The sequence below is a fragment of the Furipterus horrens genome, unplaced genomic scaffold, assembly GCF_987537825.1.
Source record: "Furipterus horrens unplaced genomic scaffold, mFurHor1.1.pri manual_scaffold_6, whole genome shotgun sequence".
NCBI lineage: Eukaryota > Metazoa > Chordata > Mammalia > Chiroptera > Furipteridae > Furipterus > Furipterus horrens.
The window spans coordinates 158,943,202-158,969,417 of NW_028327176.1; the positions used below are offsets into that span (position 1 = coordinate 158,943,202).

At 35.3% G+C, this 26,216-nt stretch overlaps 1 protein-coding gene across 1 annotated transcript in view; it reads right to left on the bottom strand.

Moving 5' to 3' along the window:
* TBC1D32 (TBC1 domain family member 32) overlaps window positions 1-26,216 on the bottom strand; it is a 168,495-nt gene that overhangs the window by 113,716 nt on the left and 28,563 nt on the right. The window contains exons 6-15 of the mRNA XM_090280627.1: window positions 25,665-25,743; window positions 25,425-25,528; window positions 25,268-25,329; window positions 24,553-24,697; window positions 22,103-22,162; window positions 14,176-14,266; window positions 12,964-13,104; window positions 9,839-9,925; window positions 7,756-7,898; window positions 3,218-3,345 (exon numbers count right to left, since the gene is read on the bottom strand). Of these exons, the coding sequence (XP_090136753.1) occupies window positions 3,218-3,345; window positions 7,756-7,898; window positions 9,839-9,925; window positions 12,964-13,104; window positions 14,176-14,266; window positions 22,103-22,162; window positions 24,553-24,697; window positions 25,268-25,329; window positions 25,425-25,528; window positions 25,665-25,743 (1,040 nt within the window). The remainder of the gene's footprint in view (window positions 1-3,217; window positions 3,346-7,755; window positions 7,899-9,838; window positions 9,926-12,963; window positions 13,105-14,175; window positions 14,267-22,102; window positions 22,163-24,552; window positions 24,698-25,267; window positions 25,330-25,424; window positions 25,529-25,664; window positions 25,744-26,216) is intronic.

Genomic DNA, 26,216 nt, shown 5'->3' on the forward strand with positions numbered 1-26,216 from the left:
AAAAAATAAAGATAGAAAAAGTAACAAAACTATACATTTAAATGTTATAGACGGCATGAGTCCAGGGCCATATATAACCTCACTTAATTCTATATTAGAAACATAATCCTGAGTTCTCCATTCCTAGTACCTGTTACACATTCCCCCATCTATTAACAGGACTCAGCTCCCCCTATCTCAAAGTCTGGGACACTTTAATAGTAATAAGAGTGATAGATAAGGAAGAACACAGCAAATGTTCATAATGTGCCAAGGACTGTTCTAATTACTTTAAATTAATTCAATTCTTAAAATAAACCTATGGAGTAAGTTTATTATTCTTCAATTTTTTACAGAGAAGGAAATATAGTTAATGCTTATAAAAGTTAAGCAACCTGAACAATATCACATAGCTAGTAAGAGGCGGCATCAAGCAAGACTCAACCACCTCAGGCTGTCTGGCCACAGAGCAGTACACTTTTAATAGTTTTTGGATAAAAAAGCAAACAAACAAACAAAAACAGTAGGTAGTATATAGGATGTACCCCTCATCCACCTTCAAATTATAACATTTACCAGTCTTATTTTTTCTATTCCCTGACCTCCCCTCATGCTCCTTTGCTGAAGATCATATGATAAATCTCAGATATCATGTAATTTTACCCAGTGTACATCTCTAACTAACCCTGGCTGGTTTGGCTCAGTGGATTGAGCGTCGGCCTGCGAGCTAAGTGTCGCTGGTTCGATCTTCCAGCCAGGGCACATCAGAGAAGGAAAACTCTGACTCCAAAAAACCTCCGCTGTCTTGCGGCATACCTCTTCAGGGGAAAGGCTAAGGGAGTAAACCCCGACAGAAAATCCGGAGCCGGAGTCCCTAAGGCGGTTTGACGTTGTAGTCAACACCGGCAACTCCTGCGGCACACCTGAAGCCAAGCTGTATTGACTCCGTCTTTCCCTTGGACCCTTCAGCTGCGAAGAGAGGGGGGGGTCTGCTGCATGGGCAACAGCAGACCCTCCATATCACCCTGCCCAGGCTCTGTAGCTTCAGCTTCACTGGAGAGGACACTCCAGCGTCATCGCAAGATGTCAATTCAACACGAGAGGAGACAGATACCATGTCACTCCCGAGTCGAACTGCACAGCCATTCTCGGCAGTGCAGATAGACTCTTAAGAAGCTACACCATCGTCTCTCGAGACGGACGGCTGCCGATAACCGATAACCGATAACATCTCTAACTGATATAGTTTCTATTTTATATGCTAATACCCCCACCTAACAAAATTACAATTTCTTAATATTATCTGGTTGTTAGCCTTAAGCTTGTCTTTTTATAAAAGGTTTGTTCAAATTAGAATTCAAAGAAGTTCCATAAAATGTTATAGGCTATTATGGTTATTTAGGACCCTTCTTTTTTCCTCCATGTCATTGATTTTTTTTAGAGAAACACAGTTGTTTTCCTTGCTCATTCTTTATTTGAATAATTGCATCACCATGATGCCATTTAAATTGTTCCTCTAGTTCCCCATATTTCCTATAAAGTCTAAGTTATATCTAGAGGCTTAATTAGATTTAAGTTCAATTTATTTTCTTTAATGTGTCCACATACATCTGCCTCCAACTGCTTCTGAGGACCCAGTAAAATAAGAGTGCAATTGCACAAAAAGGGGGGAAATCCCTGAATGGTGGCAAGAATGAAAAAAAAAAAAAGTTTTTTTGTTTGTTTTTTAATTTTTTTGCAACTACAGCTGACACTCAAAAGAGAGCATTAGAAGACTTCTGGGAGGACAGATAGGGAGACAGCAGTTCCAGATTACACAGGCAGAGAATCCCACACTAAATGCCCCGCCTGAGCTACAAAGGAGGAGACCCCCATGGCAGGGCTTTGGGCTCAGACAGTAAGCAAGTACAATGCGGTCCATGGTGAGGAGGGGTCTGTGATCTGCCACTGCCTGACACTCTTATCCCAGGGCAAAACTCTGAACAAACGTCTAGAGCAAGTGAAGGCTTCTCCAGAAAGAGAAGTCAGCACCCAAAATAAAAGCCATCTTTATTCTGGCATCTGGAAATGTCCTTAATATGATAGAAAACGCCTAGCAATTCACTTATTTTGAGAGAAAATCTGCCCATCCGCTTGCCACACTGATCCACGCAAAGCTGCCAATCAGAATCTTGTGCAGGAAAGGTTTGGCTAGAAACTCTTCACTTTATAAAAAATAAGTGGAGGACTCATCATCTACATCTATTTTGTCTTAAATATGGACAGAACAAGCAATGTGAAAAGACCAGATACCACAGAAAAGCTGATCCCAGAGGAAAGAAGAGAACTCTAGGAATAGAGGGACACCGTTACCTACTGGGTTCAAAGAGATCTGGAAAGATATCACAGCCATAAAGTAAAAACAGATGACCAGAATAGCAGATTACACAGAGCAGATCACACCACATGCTTATCTCAGTGCTCTCCCTGCAAGTTCCAGGAAAAACAGGGGCTCAAGAAATAAATAGATATAAACCCGCAATGAAAAAAAAAGAAAAAGAAATAGCCATAGCCAACAGATGTCAGAGAGGAAATAACAATTTTATGAATATGAATACATGTTTCATGTAGCATTATAAGTGCAGGAAAGTGTAGAAGTATAGCGAAAATATTGCCATTGATTAAGGCAGGAGATGAGACTGAGTGAGGGTACAGAAGTAAGATGAGGAACTAGTAAGCTTTTCCTTTGTGCACTTTTGTGAGGTTTGACTTCAACCAATCATGTGTGGTTTTGGAAGTTTAACCCTTTGAGTGCCACACCTAACTCAAAATTTGGATCAACATGAGAAAAATTATATCAATATATAACCTGAGGTACAAAACGAGAGAACAAAATATAAAATACGAATTATTCCATTGTTATTTACATTTAGAGCCATTGAAAAAGAGTCGCTAGAAGCAACGCTGGCCCTTTTGGGAAAACTTGTCAGCGGCACTCTAAGGGTTAAGGGAACAAAAATATCCCGTCTAAAGTGAACCTTCCTATTCTTATTCTGCCTGCATAGTCCACAATCCTGGTTACTCCTTCAACTTTCTGAAGATTATCTAATATGTTATTAGTGGCTGGTCAGGAAACCTAACTATACCAAGAATAGTTATTCACGTTTCCATTAACATTCAGCATGACATTTTGGAAACTTTGAATCAGATTGATAAAATATGTTAAAAATTCCACAAATTATTTAAAACAAACACATACCTTTTTTCTTCAGAAGGGTTCATATTTTCTCCATAAAGAAGTAAGGTAAGCCCTTCTTCTACAGATGCAATTCTTGCCAAAACATCAGCTATATAAATTAAAGCTGCTTCAGAGCAATTTGGAGCAGTCTGTACATTAAAAAGATAAAATCATATAATTTTAAGACATGCAAACATATCACAGACTAAAATTCAAGGGTGGTAATGTAATCTAATAAAGTTATACTACCACAACAAAAAGAAAGTTATAATTGTTTGGCTGTGAAATAATATGTCTGAAATAAAAGTGTCCCTAGAGTAGATTCTCTTACCAGCATAGTCAATGGGGCAAACACAGACTTTTAACACAAATCAGTTATTGTTTATGAAGAGAGTAGAGAAAACTACTCTTCTTATTACAATTTTATACATAATTCTGGTGGGCAAATGCATTAGCTCCTCTATTTTCATTTTGCCCTTTAACTCCCATTTACTGGGTTCCTGAACAGGCATGTCTTGGAGATATTCTGATTCAGTCCCAGACCATGGCAATAAAATAGGTTGTAAATCTTTTGGCTGGCATGTGCAATAAATCTAAGCACAATAAAATAAAGTTTGCCTGCATATGCAATCTAATCTTATTATACATGGTATTTAACACACTACCACCCTTTTTAAAGGATACCATCCTTTCCTACACCTGATTGGCCATGCATGAGCTGGAGGTCTAAGTACAGCCAGTTCAAGAACTGGCTAATAGCCAATGATATCGCTTAATGAAAAAACACAGGCTGGATCAACCCCATTTCCTCATTTTTTATTTTAAACAGAAGTACTAAAAAATATTTTTGCCAGTGTATAGCAAATTAGTACAAAGCAAATACTAAAAACTAGAGAGTCATGTTAATGTTGGAACCCATCCAGGAGCCTAAGTCTACCAAATTTCCTATTCTTTCTGGGACCTATTGATTCACCTGTATCTGCATGGATGCCAATGCACATATTCTCTATTATAAGTATGAATATATACACATTGCAACCAACACACTGCAATAATTCAGTGAGTTAACTAATGAATCAAGTATATTCACCTGAGAATTCCTAATTATATTAACTTACGTTAGTCTATTTCACACTACATATCTTTCTTAAAACAACTTCTCAGCCTAGAATACTTTACTTTTCTCATACAAACACAAAGATTTTTAAACTTTCTCTTCCTCGTTTTCAATATTTTCTGTTTAGTAGTCTGCCTTTCCTATTAAAGTAGGCTCCTTAAAAGTAAAGAATATGCCTTAGCCATTTCCATATTTCAATAAGACAGAAAAGAGCCAATGAGATATTAGTGGCTCAATGCATGATACTGAATGTCTTAACTTAAATATTGAATGTCTATTATGTGCCAGAAGGTTGTTCCTTAATCTCAACAATAATTCCAGCATAGATACAATTACAGCAAGCCCTTGAATAACCTTATTTCATTACAATGTTGGTAAAATACCATAGGAACTTAACTCTTGTTTATGTCAATCATCTTATGGTAAAATTGGTTTATTATGTGTTTTTTCTCTTAAAGTCACATAACTTATCAACAAAACTGAGTATTTATCGTATAGAGAACATCACTTCACTGCTAGAAATGGAACATTTCAGAGAAAATAATAACCCATAGTCTGAAGAGAGGAATTTTTTATGTAAACAAAATTTAAGACTTTCCAGGATGGAGGAAACATGTGCCAACACAGGGAAATATCATAACCTTGTTTAGAAAATGCAAATAACCTGTTATAACTGTAACATATAGGAAAGAAAATGGAAAGTTTAGTAAATGTCTAGTTGAAAAGTTTGAAATTTATCTAGCAAAAAATATATATATATCAGAGAAGGATTGTGATGACCTTCATGGCAATAGAGAGGATAGGCTAGAAAGATAAAAGACTGAAAACATGTAAGAAAATTATTTCAACATTCCATTCAAGGAATTATCAGAGTTTAAACAAAAGCAGTAATAGTGAGAACTAAGAGAAATACATGGATTTTTAGAGGTATATAAAAAAACAAACCTAGAAGCCTTAATTACAAATTGAATGAAAGGAATGAAAAAGGAGTCTAGATTTATAGCAATCCTCCTCCCCCGACAGGGAAATGAAAGCAAACTTGAAGAATTGAAGAATGGGCAGAAATACACCATTTTGAAAATATTGAGTGTGACTAGCTCATAGAATAACCAAAAAAGGTGCTCAACAGGCAGCTAAAAACAAATCGGGAGCTGAAGAGATAGAAATTTAATAGTTAACGATACACCTAATACATGAGACTACAGAAGGTCATCTGGGAAAGGTGTACTGAAAAAAAAGAAATTGAACCAGGTCCTGAATCACTGAAGACATCCAGGACCTGGAAGGGGGTTCTCAGAGGTGAGAGAGAAAGAATGGTAAGGAAGGGAGGAAAAACACGGTCCATTTATAATTAATTCTATATACCATAAGATGTTTAGATTGAGGTTTCTTTTTTAACCTATAGATGTCCAATTACTCCAGCATCATTTGTTGAAAAGCTAAGTGTCGCTGGTTCGATCTTCCAGTCAGGGCACATCAGAGAAGGAAAACTCTGACTCCAAAAAACCTCCGCTGCCTTGCGGCATACCTCTTCAGGGGAAAGGCTAAGGGAGTAAACCCCGACAGAAAATCCGGAGCCGGAGTCCCTAAGGCGGTTCGACGTTGTAGTCAACACCGGCAACTCCTGCGGCGCACCTGAAGCCAAGCTGTATTGACTCCGTCTTTCCCTTGGACCCTTCAGCTGCGAAGAGAGGGGGGGTCTGCTGCATGGGCAACAGCAGACCCTCCATATCACCCTGCCCAGGCTCTGTAGCTTCAGCTCCACTGGAGAGGACACTCCAGCGTCATCGCAAGACGTCGATTCAACACGGGAGGAGACAGATACCGTGTCACTCCCGAGTCGGACTGCACAGCCATTCTCGGCGGTGCAGATAGACTCTTAAGAAGCTACACCATCGTCTCTCGAGACGGATGGCTGCCGACGACGACGATTTGTTGAAAAGACTACCTTTTCTCCATTAATTCTTACAGCATCTTTGTAAAAAAGGGGTGAGGGGCAAATAGAATGATTCTACGAAAGCCAAGTAAACATTAATTTCAGAAACTGTCTCGTGTGTCAATAATTTGGTAAGTAACAGTCTGAAAGTGGTCACTAGCTACATATTTAGGAAGTTGCAGGCAACAGCAACCAAAGCTACGTCAGTGATGTGATGAAGGCACGATCATAACGCAACAACTTAAAAAATGACTGGGAAGAGAGGAAGCCAAGACAACAATGGCAGCCTTCTCTAATGAAAAGATTATCATTAAAATGATCATATATTAAGTGGTAGCTAAAGATGTGTATAGTCAAGCATTTCTCCTATCCAAACTATGAGGCAGACTCAAGACATATTTAGAAGCAAAGGAAAGATATCAAAAGAAAATAAAAAGTTAAAGATTTATAAAAGCAAAGACACAAACAGCAGCTATAAGATCCAAGAACATATTTCTTAGTTCTGGTGTATGGTTTATATTTCACAATACTATTTATATTATGGATATATATATATCTGTGTTAGATATTCTATTTGTTTTCCTTTGTTTATTGTGTTTTCCCAAGGTTGACTATAAGATCATCAAAATAATGTATCATTATATCCCTTAATCTCCCAGAATTCCACACTTTGTACCACAGTAACATAAATGCTTAATGTTTTCTGAATGTGCCATGAATAAATAATACATGGATAGGTAAGTAGCTGCCCAGTCCATCAGGGGTAGGTGTAGGAGGAAGATGAAACCAATAAAAACATTAATGTAGACATGGAAAGTCAAAAAATCGTAGCTTATTGATAAGTTTTAATCATTTCCCAGAAGTTTAAGTCACAGAAATGGAAGAATATATTACAGATAGCAGTACTAGTAGTGGTACCATCTCTGCCACCTGCTAAATATCTGACCTTTAACAAATTACTTCTCTGAGCCTCAGCTGTGATGATTAAATTACATAATGCAAGGAAATATACTGTACAACTGTAGAGAGACATATAAATGTTCAGAACATGATGTTTATAAGCTTTTTTCCTCAGGTGCTACTAGTTCTTCATATAAAACGAAGCTGGCTCTTCAGAAAAATAATCATATTTCCAAAGGCTATAAAATTGCCATTAAAACAAATAATAAAATATTCACAAGATTTACTAGATTTGCAACACAAATAGTTTCTTAATAGAATAACTTTTCTTAGTTCTTACAATCAGCAGATCTAAGCCTAACTAGGAAAAAAATCTTTTTAAGCTGTTATTTTCTCCCACATTGTCATAACTAATAAATCAACTGACTGCATAAACTATGATTTAATAATAAATACAAATCTATGTCAGCATAAAATACATTCATATAGGGAAAGATAGTATAATAAAAGCATATTTCAAATATGTCAAAGTTAGAAACAAAGTCCCACTGAATATTCACTAATACCCAAATAAGAGACTTTTTCTCGTTAGTAAATGACACCAACCTCATTTCCTTCCATTAAATTATGAATAGGCTGAAGAAGTGCCTCAACCACAGTGTTGTTATATAAGCACTCGATTGCACATTCTTTTTGATCACAGAGTATTTGCAAAACTTCAGCCACCATACTTGCAGGAGAGTAATTCTCTGTAATGCAAGAAGTATTTTCTTAATTAAACCTTTAGACATTAAGTACTTAATATATCTTTTATTTATGGGTTAGCGATTGCTGTTACAAAAAAGTTCAACACAAGGTTAAATAGTTTAAAAATCACACAACTTAATGCCCAAAGAATGATGTATTACCAAGTTACAACCTAAAACTTGAGATATCAATTAGCTTAATACATCTTCAAGTTAATAAAAAGTGAATAAGTGACAAATATGAATGCCAAAAGACAACAATGAAGTTCATTCGCTGTTGAACATTAAGTGCTTGTTTGACATTGAGGATGGGGTTAGAAGCAAATTTACAGCTTATCTCCTCCTGGCAAATACTTACTTTCTCTTTTATTATTACGTATAATATTAAATGTATTCAAGTGTTGATCTTGGTAGAAAATTGGACAAAATATGGTCAAAAAAAAGGCAGGAGAAACTTTCTTTTAGACTAGTATACTTATAATACCATAAAACCAATGAAATGAATGAAAATTTTTTTAAGTTTTCTTTTAAAATATATACAGGAAAACACAAATACACATTAATGTGACATGAAGAACAGTCATTAAAATAAAGATATTTTTAGTTTCAAATATTAATCTATTTTCAGATTATTTGACCTAATACACTAAGAAAATAGTGTTTCACATGAAGAAACTAAGGAACTAAAAGTCAACAGCATAAGGTTGTCCTAAAAAAGATACAATACTAAAATAACACCAATATTCTAAATTTATGTTATAACATTCAATACCTCATGAACGCACTAAGACTTCAAGTCAATACTTGACAAAAAGAAAATGGAAAAGGAGAGTTAAGTAATTTTTTCAACCAACTCCAGATAAGAAACCCTGTTTGCAATAAGAGATATTATTGATGAGCATATGGCCATTTATTCATCCATCCAATTACTACTATTTTTGAGTGCTTACTGCATGCCAGACACTGTGCAAAACACTGTAGAAATAAGAAAGACAAAAACAGCCCACTAGATGGTAACTGAGACATGAACATCTCTTATAACAAGGAAGGAAAATGTTTACCATAAAGGAAGCACAGTGTGTTGCAGGAGCACAGAGCACGGGAACCTAACCTAGTCCTTTATAGAAGTAAATGTTGTAAAAGCAAAAAGAAGTCTGAAAGCCACTGTTAGGACTAATAACTTTTTATAACTGTGTACATGCAACCTACAATTGATAGATGCATTATCACAGCACTAATATATGGCCCAAACCTTTTTTTCTGATTCACCTGAGTTCCTCTCAGAATTTGTGCCAGCGTTTCTAGAGTAACTCACAAGTTTAGGACACTTTGAGCCAATAGATTATGAGGGTGTTTAGATAAGGTGTTTCACTTTGCAAACTTTCATGATATTCAAAGGTAAAACTGTAAGTTATTTTTTAAATGTTAATATTAAAATACTTTTAAAACATTAAACACTAACAGGCATTTTGCTAAAAACCATGAAGTTTTTTTTGTTGTTTGTTTGCTTTATTGTTTAGTAAAAAGAGAAGATCCTGAAGTTTTGGGTGTGAAATGAAAAAAGCCAGGTGATCAAAACATCCAGGAAAATAAAGGATAGAAAATATCAAGAAAGAATATATAAGTACTCATAAATCAAACTTCCCTTAATAGCTTTTCTTAAGAACATCTCAATCGTAATATACAACAATATTAAAATTCCCAGCAAAATCAATTTTAAATAAAACGGCAGTAGATAGATTAGAATCATCTTAAAACATCAATAAACAAATTTAAACTCTATGGCTTACTTCCAGGACCAATATAATTTATTATGAATAATACTGCATCTTATGAAACCTCTCAACTAAACTAGGTCAATCACTCAAAACATCTAAACAATAGAATATTTAAGTATTTATAGATGTTTTCTATTTTTCTACTTAAAATAGAAGCATAATTACCTAAATGTGCAGCTGATGTCATCTTTGGACAACTTGGTGAGTAATATATAAGTTGGATAAACAGAACCAGAAGATCTGTAAGGGATACTGAATTTTCAAAAAGAAATAGAAAATAATTATTTTCTAGCATAGACTTCTAAACTTTAAAAAATTTAACTGAGCTTCCATCCCACTAATCTGATTTTTCCCAGAGATTGTGGTACAATCAGGGAGAAGGAGGCTATAATCCAAGAAAAAAACACTCCAGAAGAACAAATTAACATAGTAAATTAAAGGTGGCAAGTAGTGCAGTAGTTGCTTTTGTGATGGTGCAGTTTTACTATTTATGTTGGACCAATCAGTTAATGTACATCTATCATAGGAAGATCTATAAATCGGATCAGGATTTTCTTTTATTCAATTAGGAGCAATACCATTCAGTTTCATATGTTGGTCCATCTAACTTACCTACATAGCGTGGTAGAACTGAGGTCAGAAAAGATTTTCTGAACCAGACAGTAACTAGTATAGACTTTGTGGCCAAATAGTTTCTGTCATAAATAATTCTGATGTTGTAGCATTAAAGTAGCCATTGACGACATGCAAATGAACAACTGTGGCCATTTTCCAGTAAGTCTTCATGTACAGTAAAATTGGTATTTATATATTTTTCACGTTACAAAATACTCTTCGTTTACTTCTTCCCAATAATTTAAGAATATAAAAACCATTCTTAGCTCACAAGCCATACCGAACAGTGTATCAAATTTGATCCAATGACTGTAGTTTACCAACTTCTGCTACAGTCTTCACCTCAGAAGATTCTGGTGAAAGCACATGTGAAACTTAAAGGTAAACAAGACCTATGCTAATACAGTAAAACAGACTTCTCAAAACTGAGTTTAGAGATGACGTATGATATCTGATAGACCAAAATGCAGACGTTAAAAGCCAATATAAAGTGCTAAATAAATGCTAGATGATAGACATACAAACTTCAGTTAACTACTTGCAATAACATCACAAGTATATACCAATCTTTCTATTTTTGTAAAGTTTAACAATATCCTATTAAAGGGCAGCTCTTCTGAAAGTCAGTTCTCTACAGAATGCCTGTTATACATAGAACTGCAATACCACGGGAAATACAAGAGAAGTATATAAAACAGTTTCTTTTTTCAAGAAGTTCACAATGAGCCTAACTCAGGGGAAAAGATTTAGGTAAGTAAAACAATGATCAAACAGTAAAAATAAGTGTTCAAAATGGAATATTCTATAATACAATTGGCACACTACAGCCACTAAGGTCTAATTTTGTAAGTCTCACAAGCTGAGAATTGTTTTTAATTTTAAAGGTAGGTAAAGTGTGTCCGATGTCCACAAAACCATGGCCAAATTCAATAATTTACTACTAGGACTCACAGCATTCAAAATATAGTTGTACTCCCAGCTATGATTTTTTTTTTTTTTCCCACAACAAAGGGATACAAAGCAAAATCAAAAGGGAAAACACACATAAGGTGAAGTCTGGAGCAAACTAGGTGCAAGGCCCCAATGGTCTTCTTCCAGTGGAGCCACACAGAATACACTCGATTCTTTTGTCATCTAGTAGTTATAGATTGAATGATGTCTTTTAACCCTTTTCGCCAAATCTGTTGCCCTCAGAACACAACAAGGACACCAGCCTGTTGAACCAAGCACGCCGTTGACCGGAGGCAGCCAACTGACCTGGAGTCTGCACGATCCTTCCCCATGTGGGAAGACCACCCTCCCCTCCACACCCCCACTCTTATTAGGGTTTTCTGGACCCAAGGGTAGGTAGGACGACGACCATGTCCAGCTTGAAGCAGCTAGAGGAGCTTGAGACCTTCGCCCATTGCCCTTTACAAGATTACAAAGGGTCCTAATATTTGAGAGGGGGGGGATAGTTAATTTTTACGAACCAGGGGTATGGACTTGGGGGGGATTGCTGGGGGAGGGGGGTGCTGGGGGGAGGGGAACAAGGGGGAGAAAATTGGAACTGTTGTAACAATATAATCAATAAAAAACATTAAAAAAAAAAAAAAAAAAAAGAATACACTCGATTCTTCCAGCAACAAGTTACGAGAGAACACATAAAACGTTGTCTGCCAGGGAAGCTCATCAGAGACTCAGTGCCCAAGGTTTTTACTGGGAGTTGATCATATGAGCACCCTCTACCTAGCACCTACCAGGACTCCAGACTCCTAGAAGGAAAGCAGATATTCATCTTAACCCACACTGTGTACACAAGCAGTGTCCCGCTTCTGGGAAGAGTGAGATATCCAGGTTCCTAACTTCCAGCCACGATCCAACCTTGTAAGAGGCCTTTCCAAAGACAGTAATCTCAGGCATGCTATGACTCTTTTTTGCACACATGAGTACATGTATACACACACACATACATGCAGAGAGAGAAGAGAGAATACAACAGAGACAGTACGTGGCCCACAAAACCCGAAACATTTACTACCTGGCACATTACAGTAAATGTGTGCTGATCTTTATACTACATTCCTCCTATAGGTTTAAAGTTTTAAAGGAGTCAAAGAATGTAACTAATAGCGCATACTGAAGTTTGATGAGGAAAACTTAAAATGGGACTTAGGGTAACAATAACAAAGAAAACCATCAAATGGTGCAGGGCTTTGCAGTTTATAAAACAGTATTCTCAATCCTGATGCTTGCGCATCACAAAAATTTTGTGAGTCCAGCATGACCGATATCACTATTACGTTTTTACAGATAAAGAAAATGAACCTAAAATTAAGTAATTAGTCCAAAAGGTCACAGCTAGTTTATAAGGAACCAGAATTTAAATGAGGTCTTCTAGTTCTAACTCCAAATCTGGATAGCGTATTCAGTATGTCTAGGATTTTGAAAAGCAGAGAGAAATAAGTTAAACATAAAAGGCTGGATAAACAGAAAAAAAACTACACAGGAAGCAAACATACATAGTGGAAAAAAACAAAAATGTAACACTGCAAGGTATACAAACTATCAATAGACAAAAATGTATGCTGCTAAGTACCAAAGAAGAGACCATGCAATATCGCCAAGTTCTAATAATCCATAGCATATAAATCTTACCATATCGAGACACACTCATTTATCCTGATTGTACATACCTTTTCTATTCTTCAGCTTTATGGGAAATAGCTTTCTGCCTTGTGTATAGATCAGTAATCTTCCCAAAAGGCACAAAGAGTGAATGAAATAAATATATTGTAATTCTTGCCCTGAGTAGTAGAAAGTTTTCTGCTTGTTTCCTTAAGAGAGAAGCAAACAATTAGATTTATTTTATGCCATTGTATTTTATAGATTCTGTCATCATTTCCTTCTAAACATTAAACAAGTTTGCAGTTTATAATGTAGACAGCAGGTATAAATTTTTCAAAATTATTTTCTTTACTGTTTCCTAAGATCCTTTGTTACCTAAGTCTCTGGAGAAAAACATTCATTATAAAATTTAACAAACTCATAAAAGTATGCACACAGTATTCATTCTTAAAAAAAATACTCTAAGATTGCCAAACGTATCATCTGTTATCAAGAAAAACTTCAAGAGTAAGTTAAGGGAGGGAGGAAATCAATAGAAAACATTAGTGTTTAATTCTACCAACTAAAAGTCAATGCTATAAAAGGTCATATTTATAACCATGTTAGCAAATGAAATTAGAATCTCTAAAATATATAAACTTTCTAATATATTTATCATGTGTTCATTCATTCATCCATAGATTGATGATCTACTGAGCACCTGTTTTATGTGAGATCTTGAACTATTTGTCTGTCAAAAACTAATAAGAGCATGAAACTGGGCTTCCAATTCAGAGTACAGCAAATAGTCTGGTACAGCCAGAGAATAAGGAGAACAAGTGGGAGAGACAGAGGCTAGCAGGTATCAGGGCAGAACACAGAATACTTAACTGCAGGAAAAAAAAAAAAAGGAGATGAGAAAGTAGATAAAAATAAATATTTAAGAAAATAAAATCAATATGCCTTAGAGAGAACTGCATGTGATCCATGAAAGAAAATTCTCAGGTTCCTAACTCAAATACCTGTGCACAGATGAATTTTTCTCCTATTTACGTAATTCTAAAAAGGGTAAAAAAAAAAAAAAAAACATCTAGAAAGAGAAGATACTTTGATTCCAAATGCAGATAGATTATAGAAAGCTATAATTATGGTATATATTTTAAATGTGTGAAAATATCTTACATTAACAAAGTGATGCAATTTACCATGCTACTAACAACTATTAAAAAGTTACTACTAAGCTATTCTTAATAAACTATATGATTTTTTTTAAGTAATGTAACAGAGAAAACCATACTTACCACACTGCTTTGAATGCTCCACAATCCCATTGGCTTTCATGGTCTCACATAACTCTAAGTACTGAACACACTGCTGAACCGCTGCAGTTATCTAATAAAATAATAACGTAATAATTATAAAAGTTTGCAGCCTAAAAGTCCTGGTGTGTGCTAGGCAGAGAGTGCCTCCATAACCAACCCAATGTGAAAAAAATGGGCAGTCTTTAATGAGCTTCTTTGGCAGACTACATTTCACAAGAGCTGTCACAATTTGATACTTGGAAAAAGACTTGGAAGCTTACGCTTGGTGTCCTACAGATTTCACCAAATGCACCTTTTCCCTATGCCAAGTTTCCTTCGTATCCTCTTTTGGTTATAAATCATAGCTGGGATTATGACTGTACGCTGAGTCCTATGAGTCCTACCAGAAATCATCAAATCTGGGGGTCATCTTGGGGAACCTTGTACTGTATCTGTATGTCTCCTCTAAATCATAAAATTACCTCCTAAAAACCTGAATCTCACAATAGATATGGCCAAATCTACCAAATCTAAAGTCATTAGCTTTCTCAACTCCTATTTTTCTCCTGCTTATGTCACTCATTAAGACAAGTAATTCACTCACCCTCCCCAATTTAAAAGGCCAGGTTTTCTAAATCCTACATTCTAAATATAGTACTCCTAAATCCATCCATTAATCCCAAGAGCCCTAAATCATGTTTCTATCATCTTTTGGCTTGGATTACTGAGAAGCTTCTTCTTATCTTTTTGCTTCAATACAGATAACCCCCATATAACACGGTTGTTAGGTTCCTAACAAATGCCGTGTTATGCAAATCCGTGTCATACAAAACAACGAACTAGTACAAAAAGGGGGTTAGGTTCCCCAAATTTAAAAACATAGTATTATATTTTTATAATTAATAGAAGTCTTTACTAAAGCAATTTTCATCAAAAGTATTACATATTAATATGAATTAAGTAATGTTTTCTTCGTCATCACTACTAAGCTCCATTACCAAACGCGTTCTTTTTCCGACAAGATATCCTCATCCTCTGAAATTTCTTCAGCATTATTTTGATTTCTAGGCTCTACTTTTTGCAAAAAATCTGTCATTTTAGATTGCTTGCTTTTAGCTGAGAGATCTTTATCAATTTCATTATACGGTGCTAAGTACTTCTGAAGTTCTCTCTTAAACTTTGTGCTCCTTTCAGTGCAAGGATCTTCATTTAAGAAATATGACTCTATAACTGTTCGGCAAAGTCTAGGCCTTTGTTTACATTTTTTAGCGTAAACTGTTTAACTTCTTCGTTTTCATCAGTGCTGTCATTCCCTAAGCTATGTTGGCACTTTCCAGATGTCATTTCCACCAAAGTTACTTCATCCATTTCTTCTTCTACCAGCAATTCTTGAATATCTTCTACAGTCATAGCATCCAAACCTTCCCCTCCTAAAGATTTAGCAAGTTCTACTATTGCATCCATTCTGTTTTCTGCTGGCTCTGATTAATTTTAAAATTCTACAGGCAAATCTGATATGAAGTACACACTTGAATGAAAATTTTAAATGAATTATCTTTTGCTCTTAAAAGCTTTTATCATGTTCAGTATTGTATGGGGATTTCCCTGATTTCATGTTATACGGGAGTTTTCCCCAATTTTCTAACTATGTTAGAGCGAAACCATGTTATAGAAGTACCGTGTAATACAGGGGGTACCTGTACTTCTCTCCTATGTCCACCTAGCACCTTAAACCCATTTTCCAAATATTCCAAAGCCTTAGTATGATGTTACTTCAGTACTTACAAACCTGTCAGTGGCTTACCACATCTCCAGAATAAATGCCAATCTCCTAAATTTGACATTATACAGTCTCATCCCTCTTATCCTCCAGCTAGCCCCTGCACTAACCACGCACACAGGCACAAATTTAGAAATACATCAATCTCTGTAAAAATCAGTCACCAAAAGTCAATTCAACATGCAAGCAGTCAAATGACCAAATCATCAAAAGCAAATTCACTAAAAATGTTCATGAATCAACACACACCAATTAGAATTGAAACACTCAAAACTGACATTTACATAAAATTCAACACTGTCATTTGCAAAAGCAAAGAAGATGAAGATTTCCTTTAAAAAAAGGTCTTTTCTACTTTTATGGAATTATGCCCTGCCCCATGCATGAGTAAAATAAACTGAATTCAACTGACATGTACCCAATTTAAAGCATCCAAGAGTGTTTCAAAAACCTTCATCCATTAAATATTATTTTCAGAGAACGAATTTTCAAGAAATTTCTCTAATACCCATTCACATTTCTCTAAGCAATCTATGTCCAGTCATATAAAATGTGCGGTTTCCATATGTACTATGTGTTTTCCAATCCCTAAGCATTTAAACGATATTACATTGTACTGAAATATTTTCCTACCACTACTTAAAGCACCCCCACTACTTTTCCTGGGTAACACCCACTCATTAAGAACAAAAAATTTTCCACAATCCTCAGAAAAGTGTAGTTTGTTTTATAGATGATTTTAATCTATTTAATAAATCAAGGATAAACCTATGCAAACATGGTGATAAGAATCCAGTAGAAAAAGTTTAACATTTTATAAATCAATATATATCAAAAGGTCTCAGTGAATTACATCTGAAAGCCAAGCAATCAGTGTTAGCCCCTTGTTTCTGAAAACCAGCCAATAACAGACACACTCCAGGAAACACATGTGTAAAAGACAGTCAGTCAGCAACAGCCTCACCTGAGTTGCCACTCTTCTAGAATTGGCTGAACTCACTCTCCCCTCTGAAACCCATCACTTCCTGAGTTCAGCTTTTCCCCAAACCCTCTAAGATTAAGAATCTTCTTTGCCTAATTTAAGTAAACAATAAATTCAGCTTTATGCACTATTTCAGATATTGAAAAATGGTCTTAATCCTTGAAAATTTTGGAGCTTCCATTCAGATTATCTTTAAGACTCTGACTTGGCAGCATTCAGTGGGATCTTCAGACAAAGAGTTGTTCACTAGGCCCCCTTGAGTCCCAAACTGATACTCCTTCAGATTTGCCACCACATGAATCTGTGTTAACTATAACATAAGCTCCAATTTCCTTCATTGAGCTTTCATTGCAAAATCTGTAATAAAAGTAGCCTTTTATTTTGGAGGGGCACCACTGGGTAAAAATTTTTGCTATTGACCTGCTTATTCTTCGCTTGTTTTGCTTTTGCTACTTGTACAGTCTTAACTTCTGTTTTATTCTGGTTTATCCTGCATCTACTTCTGGTTTATCTTGCACCTACTGAGTAGCCCGAAGGGAACAGAAGGAGGCGTAGTCCTGCCCAATCAATCAATGCTAGCCAGCCCTGAGATTACCAGCTACAGCAAAAATATCATGCAAAGGCAACTGGTCAAATTGCCTTGGACTCCTACAAAAATTTTATGAGAACACTCCCTTGGCTTGTCAGTTCACAAAAGAGGCAAATCAATGACTGCCATGTCACTGATCATATAGCCCCTTCCAAGCTCCTGCTTGGTCAGAACATGAGACACTCATTATTTCCCAAAAGTGCAATGATCCTTTTCATGTTTATCATGAGTTTCTCTAAGTCAAAGTTGCAACCTCCTCCAGAACTCCCTCTTTCTAGATAAACTTACTTTTGCAATCCTAATTCTTACACATACCTTGGTAAAAAGCAACAACAACAACAAAATAACAATTGCCATTATAGAAAAATAAATACTCTTAAAAGAAGCTCTAAAGAATAAGAAAAGAGCAAAGAATAGTCAGCTTCTTTAACTGAAAACTCAAAACACTGTCTCCAAAATAACCTCTCTCAAAGACTCTTAAGTTCATCCCATTCAAACTTCCAGCCCATCCTCCTTGCAACCATCTCTACCTAGCTTTATCTTCACATCTCTACCTAACTTTACCTTCACAACTCCCTTACATCCACTCCTATTCTTACTACTCCTTCCCCTTGCTTCTCAAATGTGTCATATTTTATTTATGAAAAGGTAAGAATCACAGAAAAAGGTACAACCTCAGTAGAAAAACAATCACATCACATAATATCCCTTTAAAACACAGGAGCAGAAAGTAGATCTAGACTTGGTAAATTTAAACACGAAAGAGTCCAATTGAAGGTATAAAGAATGATTGTCCTAAACCTCGAGAGAAATTTGCTATAAAATTCTGGATCTAATTTGATACTTATTCTCCTGCACTATCAATGTATACTAAGACGAGAGGGTAAAATACACTATGGTAGGAAGAACCTACAATAGAAAAAAGAAACTGAGAATTTAAATAACCTCATTCTTAATATTTTTTAAATGACTTTGAGAGAGCAAGTGTGGGGGACAGACAGGCATGGGGAGATGTGGGAAGCAGACAGGCTTGGTTTAAGAGACTCTGACCACTGTGCGGAGCCACCCCCTGCTGGGCCCTTAGCCGGCAGGTTGTCTCCCAGGCCTGCTCTGAATCCCACCCTCCTGGGGATTTTAAAGATAGAATAGAAATACAAAGTGGCTTTTAAGGAAAAGGGAACCTGCTCTGTTTTTCTCTGTAAAGCCTCAAATCCTTGTCAGTAAAATGTGAAAAACAGAACGATTAAGTAAGATGAAATGATTTTGACCTTGTGTAAAATACTTGGATGTTTCAACCCTGTATTGATCTGCACTTCCCTTTCACTCCCTACCATTTGGGAAAGGGCTGCATATTTTCCTTAATTACTTCCGCATGTGGAAAGTGGATAAAAACCCTGACTAATAAAGAAACAGGAGCAATTTTCCACTAGAGAAAACCCCTCCCTTCCTTCCTCAGATGGAGAGTGTCTGATTAGTTCCTTCATCCACTCCGAGGGACCCACAGTCTCTCTCAAGCAAGAAAAATAGAAAATGAATTACATAAAGCCACTTCAGAAGTCATTCCCTTAAGAGTAGATGAGCAAAGATTCAAGTGTTAAAAATAGAAGGTTAAATATTTATGATGATAGCCAAAACGCTTTTCAACTAGTTCATGACTTTGCAATACTATGGAAATAAAGCTCTCAATCTCCTCAGACATATCTTTTTAAAAATGACAGTACATATACATAAATTATTTGTTGCCTATAGCTACCTTCTGAAAATGCTATAAATGTCATAATTCTAACAAATGGAATCACTCAGAGTAGCCACAAACCATATATTAGTTATAAAGTGAAATTAAAGAAAATGAAAATTTCAGATTCTCAGTTTTCCTAATCACATTTCAAGTTTTTAGGGAGAGCAATAGCTAGTGGCTCCCCTGTTGGGCAAGGCAGACATTGTGTTGATGCAGAAAATGTTATCAACAGCACTTAAGAGAAGCTAGAGGAAATGCTAAAAAGGCTGCTACGGCTAACGTCCTTATGAGAGGATCTCTTATAGAACAAAAGACAAATCCATGAAGTGGTTCAAAGTCTCCACTGTATATGTACAAAACTGATCACTAATTGTGAAAAGAAAATGGAAACAAATAGACCTTACATCCATTTTTCCCAATGTTTCTATAGAAAAATTGCAAGTCCTCTTTAATGTAAAATGTATATTTATTCTTACATCTTTAAACTTCTTTCAACTTCAAAGTACTCTCCATTTGATGTAATACATCTATCAAGATGGTTTTTTTCCACTGCTCAAAACAGTTTTTGAACTCCTCGATTTTAATGTCTTTTAGTGATGCTGCCATTTTTTGTTCACCTCCTCTATACCAGCAGAATATTTCCCTTTGAGGACTTCTTTCATCCGGGGAAATAAAAAAAGGCCAGAGTGAGATCAGGTGAACACGGAGAGTGAGGCATGGGGGTCATGCCATTTTTTATCAAAAACTACTGAATATTCAGCGCCGTGTGGGCAGGTGCGGTCATAAATCACCCATCATGAAATGTGCAAACGCATTGAAAGAGTCTTAAAAAAAAAAAAAAATCACTGAAGCTGAACTCTGTCTCTCACAATACCACCAGCCAGTACATGGATACAGATGGGCCCCTAAAGCACTCACCTAGTAAGGGAAGCCTGTACTGCAAGGGGCCCACTCCCCAGAAGATAATTCCAGTTTGGGGGGGTCCCCCCTCATATATATATATATGTGTGTGTGTGTGTGTGTGTGTGTGTGTCGTCGTCGGCAGCCGTCCGTCTCGAGAGACGATGGTGTAGCTTCTTAAGAGTCTATCTGCACCGCCGAGAATGGCTGTGCAGTCCGACTTGGGAGTGACATGGTATCTGTCTCCTCCCGTGTTGAATCGACATCTTGTGATGACGCTGAAGCTACAGAGCCTGGGCAGGGTAATATGGAGGGTCTGCTGTTGCCCATGCAGCAGACCCCCCCTCTCTTCGCAGCTGAAGGGTCCAAGGGAAAGACGGGGTCGATACAGCTTGGGTTCAGGTGCGCCGCAGGAGTTGCCGGTGTTGACTACAACGTCAAACCGCCTTAGGGACTCCGGCTCCGGATTTTCTGTCGGGGTTTACTCCCTTAGCCTTTCCCCTGAAGAGGTATGCCGCAAGGCAGCGGAGGTTTTTTGGAGTCAGAGTTTTCCTTCTCTGATGTACCCTGACTGGGAGATCGAACCAGCGACACTTAGCTCGCAGGCCGACGCTCAATCCACTGAGCTAAACCAGCCAGGGCGGGTGTGTGTGTATATATATATATATATGTATATATATACCTTTTGATAGCTTACAAATTTAGGAAAATTTTTTAAGAAAAATTAGGTTTAAATTAAAATCTCATGCAAGTTTGACCCATTATGCACATGAAATAAAGTATTTGACCAAGTTGATAAAATATTAAAGTTATTTATAATAAAATAACTATTTGTAGGCTAAAAATTGGTAATGGCATAATTAACTTTTCAAGTAAGGATTAGATTTGAAGAGTTAACCTATAAAAAATATATTTAAAATACTTCCATTGGGGTCTCTATGACAGCACCAGTGAGTTATTTGTATGCCAAACCATGGGGAGAAATAATTATTGTTCTTTTGCTTTTCCTCCTTTCTTTATTCTAACAAGATCTATGGTCATATGGCAACAATACATTTTCACTTCAAATGGGAATGGGAGAGAAATGAGATGTGAAAGACTTTATTTCAATTCAGTCTGTCTAAAGATTTTTAACTACCTATTACCTCTACAAATAAATTCCACTTCTTTTTTTCAATATCTCTCTTCTCACTTCTGAAGCTCAATTCTTTTGATTCTCAAACACAAAATAATTACTGTTCCCTTTAATTTTATGCTCTACTGCATTCACTCAAAAATTCACAACTGCATGAATCTTTCCCTTCGTCTGACTTCTAAACTCAAGATTCTACTACAAAAACCATTTTTATCATCTCAAAGTCATATTAATATAACAATATTTTAATACATTTCATATTTTTCATGTTTGTCACAATTATTTGAATTGTTTTTTTCATTTCTTTCAACTTTCCTTCCATATTGTACTACTAACAGCAATAAATATAAAAAATCATGCTACTATATTTTACAGTATTGATTTCTATTTGGTTTAACTTGAATCAATTTTTGGAAATGCAAAAGCATATCTCATTCTGAGTTTTCTCATTCAACTTCAAGTCAATAGTATGGGTATATTTTATAGAACTCACCCCCTTACAAATAACTGATATGAATTAAATTACACAATACTACTCAAAAATATGGTTTATATCTCAAACTAACCTGTTAACAGGCAAAATTACTATGCAGTTATATATATCTTAATTGCTGCCTTGACTATACTTTAAGTCTCCACTTTTATCCTTTTATGTTTCAGAGAATGGTAGTTTGAAACTCACATAAAACGGGGACTCCTTCATTATCCAATAATTATCACTCAACTTTGCACATTCAAGTTATTACATCATATATCTTTTTGTGATATTATGTCTCAACATAAGAATAGAAATATAGACTTACCAGAGATTTATATTTTTTTTCAAGAAGTCTTAGTACGACAGTTCTGCTATAATACCCATGCTAAAATTAGGAGAGAAAAAAGGTATTTAATTTAATATTCAAGCTATTCTATGAAAAATCTGTTTTACCTGCATTTCCAATATTATCATAAATTACACAATAACTTATTTTAAATCATTGTAATCAATGCCAAACAGGTTTTTCTATGTATAATAGATTATGGGGACAGCAATTCTAAGAATCCAAATTATATCAAAAAAACTGTGGATTTACTGACTGACCAGTAGAAAAACATTCTATCTCTCAATTGTGACCAGTCTCCATACCAAGCTATTTTAAAACCACCATCAAAAAAACCTAACACCAGTGTATAAGAGAGCCTAAATATAAATACAAAAGTGGGTATGGGTTGGAAATCACAACCCTCACACTGCAGAGGATACATATGCCAAAACTTGCCAATGTTGAAATGCTCTGAAGTGACAGTATCATAATCATGTCCTGCCAATCATATTTTTAAAGGATTCAAAGATCCGAAAATCTTTAATTCTCTCCTTAGACCTAAATATAGATGTGATTAAAACATGCTTCTTATGCATTGTACATGTAAATATTACTTTATATTATTTCATATATATTATACACTTTTATATTAGATATCACTGGTGTTCAATGTAGTTCCTTCCTTTACTTGAGAATAAAAATTAGTAAACAGAATACTATTCAATAAAAACTACCAGAATTCTGGAGACCAGAGTTTAATTAAATGGGGTTTTAGTTGATTGAGGGCTAATAAAACCCTGTGTGTTTTAACCCTCAAGGCTTAAAATGCTTTCAAAACCATTATTCATTTTCAGGTTTATAAGAGAAATATGTTGACCTACAACTAAACTATTGACCATGTTCTGAAAAAAAACTTCATAGTGCATCCCTCAGACTGCAGTATCCAAGCTCTAGCTCTCAGGCCAAATTCAACTGTCATTGACTTGGTAAACAAAGTTTTATTGGAACACAGTCACATCCATTCATTTATATATTATCTATGGATGCTTAGGGCCACAACAGAGAGTTAAGTAGTTGCAACAGAGACAGTACAGCCCACAGAGCTAAAAATATTTACTATCTGGCCCTTTATATAAAAAGTTTTCCAACCACTACCTTAGAAGGTAGAGGAGAATTGATGAATTTTCATCAATACTAAAGCACACTTGGAGAGCTGATTTTTTTGTAATTTTCCATTGGCTAGTTCCTGTGACCTTCCTTATTCTCTTAAGAATCAAGTACTGACAATAAAAATGTTAAGTGAAAAGTATAAACAGTTAGTAGAACATGATTTTTGTTAAAAAAAGAAACCTAAACACATAAATTTAAAAATATATATAATTAATAACTATAATATATTAAAATCTTAATAGTTATCCTTGTGTTGTAGACTTACAGAAATTTAATTTTATTTGTGCTTTTACATATTTTGCAGATTTTCTACAATAATGTTGTAATTTGATCATCAAAAAATTAAGGAAAAGGCCATACTCATGTAAGAAACAAAATGTTCAGGTTAATTAAATTGAGCAAACATATATCAACACATACTAGAGAGTGTAAGTAAGGGCTAAGCAGTGGACAGAATTGTGCTTTGGTTAATTGGGCATTATTATACAGTTTAGATAACACAAACCAAAAAAAAAAAAAAAAAGGCCATGAGCTAGATAATGTATAAATTGCACTAAGCAACAAATGAATATGTTGCTGCTTTGCATGGCAAGTCATGGGCCCAGCCCTTTTGCTCCCCACAAATACATAATGCTCAGTAGACAGGTAGAAAGGGACAAAGATATGAGAACATAAGCCAACACTGTTGCTACTACTGCCAGACACAGGCCACTCTATTCAACAGCAGATGAGGGAGGAAACAGTGTAAAGATCTCTTTACTCTTAATACTAATTTCAGTTCAAGGACAGTGGTGAGCTCCATAGGAAATCACTAGCATTTAGGCATTAAACACATCTTCCAAACTGCAGGTTCAGGAAGAGGTAAACCAAGGAATATTTTCAGACAGATCACATAAGCTAAAGAAAAATGAGCATTGGACCCTTATGTTCTACCATACCTGCTTTAAATATTGGAAGTTTTTAAACTAAAGATGACTAGTTTGCTACAGGTCATTCAGCTTAATAGGTTCAAATGAATTACCATTTAAAACTCTATTCTGGTTCTGTGGCTTACTAGATAAACAATCAGTAATTTAACTTCTCTATGCCTCCATTGTTGCATCTGTTAAATGGAATAATAATACCACCTATCTAATTCGTTGTTATAAAAATTAAATTAGTTAATACATATAAAAGCAATTATAACTCAGTACATAGCAAACACTCAAACATCAGCTATCCTTTCAAATATAGATATACACTGAAAAGTAGAAAACTTTAGTTTATTTTTTTCTTACCATCCACTTTTTGAACCACACTGCTTTGGTATCAACCAATACAAGAAAGTAGATGGGATGCAACATCTTTTGTGAGACAAGATGACTTTGATCATGTTTAACTGATAATAAGGACAAAGTACTCTCCACAATTTCTTCCATATACCTTAAAGTTTGGGAAAGAAAAAACAAATGGTAAATATACACACACATAAATATATAGACATATATTATATATAACTGGGGATACATTTTATATTTATGAAATGATAGTATTAAGTAGCCTGTAGAAACTACTTTTTTATATTTCAGTAAATGGGTCTGCTGCTTTATAAAATTATATTCTTTCTATTTCAACGTAGACTCTTCAAATTTAACTTTCCTTTTTAGAGTCACAGTCACTCTTAGAGTGTTATTAAAATTGTAGAGCTAAAAGGAGAAAGTTTAAAGAACACATAAGGAACTTATCCAAAGTAGTGGAGACCAATAATGAAAGAACCAGAAGTTACAACATCCTTTTTTTACTTTATGGTGATAAATAAATGATAGAAAATGACACCTGCATAGAGCAATTCAAAAAACTAAGTACAAAACATAAAAAGCTAAACAATAAAGCTTTATTAATCCCTTCTTAAGTACATAAATTAATTAAGACACTCTCTACTCTTCCTCTTTAAAATGTATGTGGGACAGTAATACTCCTATATTTTATGTTGGAATAAACTAAGGCACTTACTTCTCAGGGTGACGAATCCAGAAAGATGGAGCCTCCTTCTGGTATTCATTTAGAAGACGAACCTATAAAACAGTGTGTGACAGTTCTCAAAAGATTAGAATTCTTAAATATATAACTATTTGAATAAAAATAAAAGCATATTATAGCAAACGAGTACCTGTTTAAGTAAGCGGATCACATTAGGATTACTTAAATCTATGCCAGTTGAAACAGTAGGAATATGATTTTCTCTAGAAAGAAAGTATAACTCCAAATATTTAGCTGAAAGTAAAAGGAAAATATGACTAGTATATCATTCAATTATACTACTTTCTGGGGAAAAAAAAAAAGTTATTTCTGAGCCATTTTTCTTAAATACAAATAAAAGAAAAAAATTTTTAAGAATTAACAAACATACCTAAGCTTGTATAAATTTCCTTGGTCAGATGTAATGGTGAAAGGGTAAATGTCTGTGCATAGAATTTTAAAATCCGGTCCTATGGAAATAAAACAAAAGATTTGCATCAAAAATTCTTACAAAAATAGAATAGAGATGAAATATTGTTCACATACTAAAAATTTAGAAAATAAATCATTCAGAAACTTGTGTAGTATGTACATGGGCATATAATTTTTGAGAAAGGAGCTAAAAAGACATAATGGAAAAAAGAAAGCTTCTTCAATAAAATTAGAAAGCCACATGCAAAATAATTAAAATAGACTAGTTTGTCCCTATGTAAAAAAATTAAATGAAAATGGATCAAAGACCTAAATATAAAATCTGAAACAATAAATTCGTCGTCGTCGTCGTCGTCGTCGGCAGCCGTCCGTCTCGAGAGACGATGGTGTAGCTTCTTAAGAGTCTATCTGCACTGCCGAGAATGGCTGTGCAGTTCGACTCGGGAGTGACATGGTATCTGTCTCCTCTCGTGTTGAATCGACATCTTGCGATGACGCTGGAGTGTCCTCT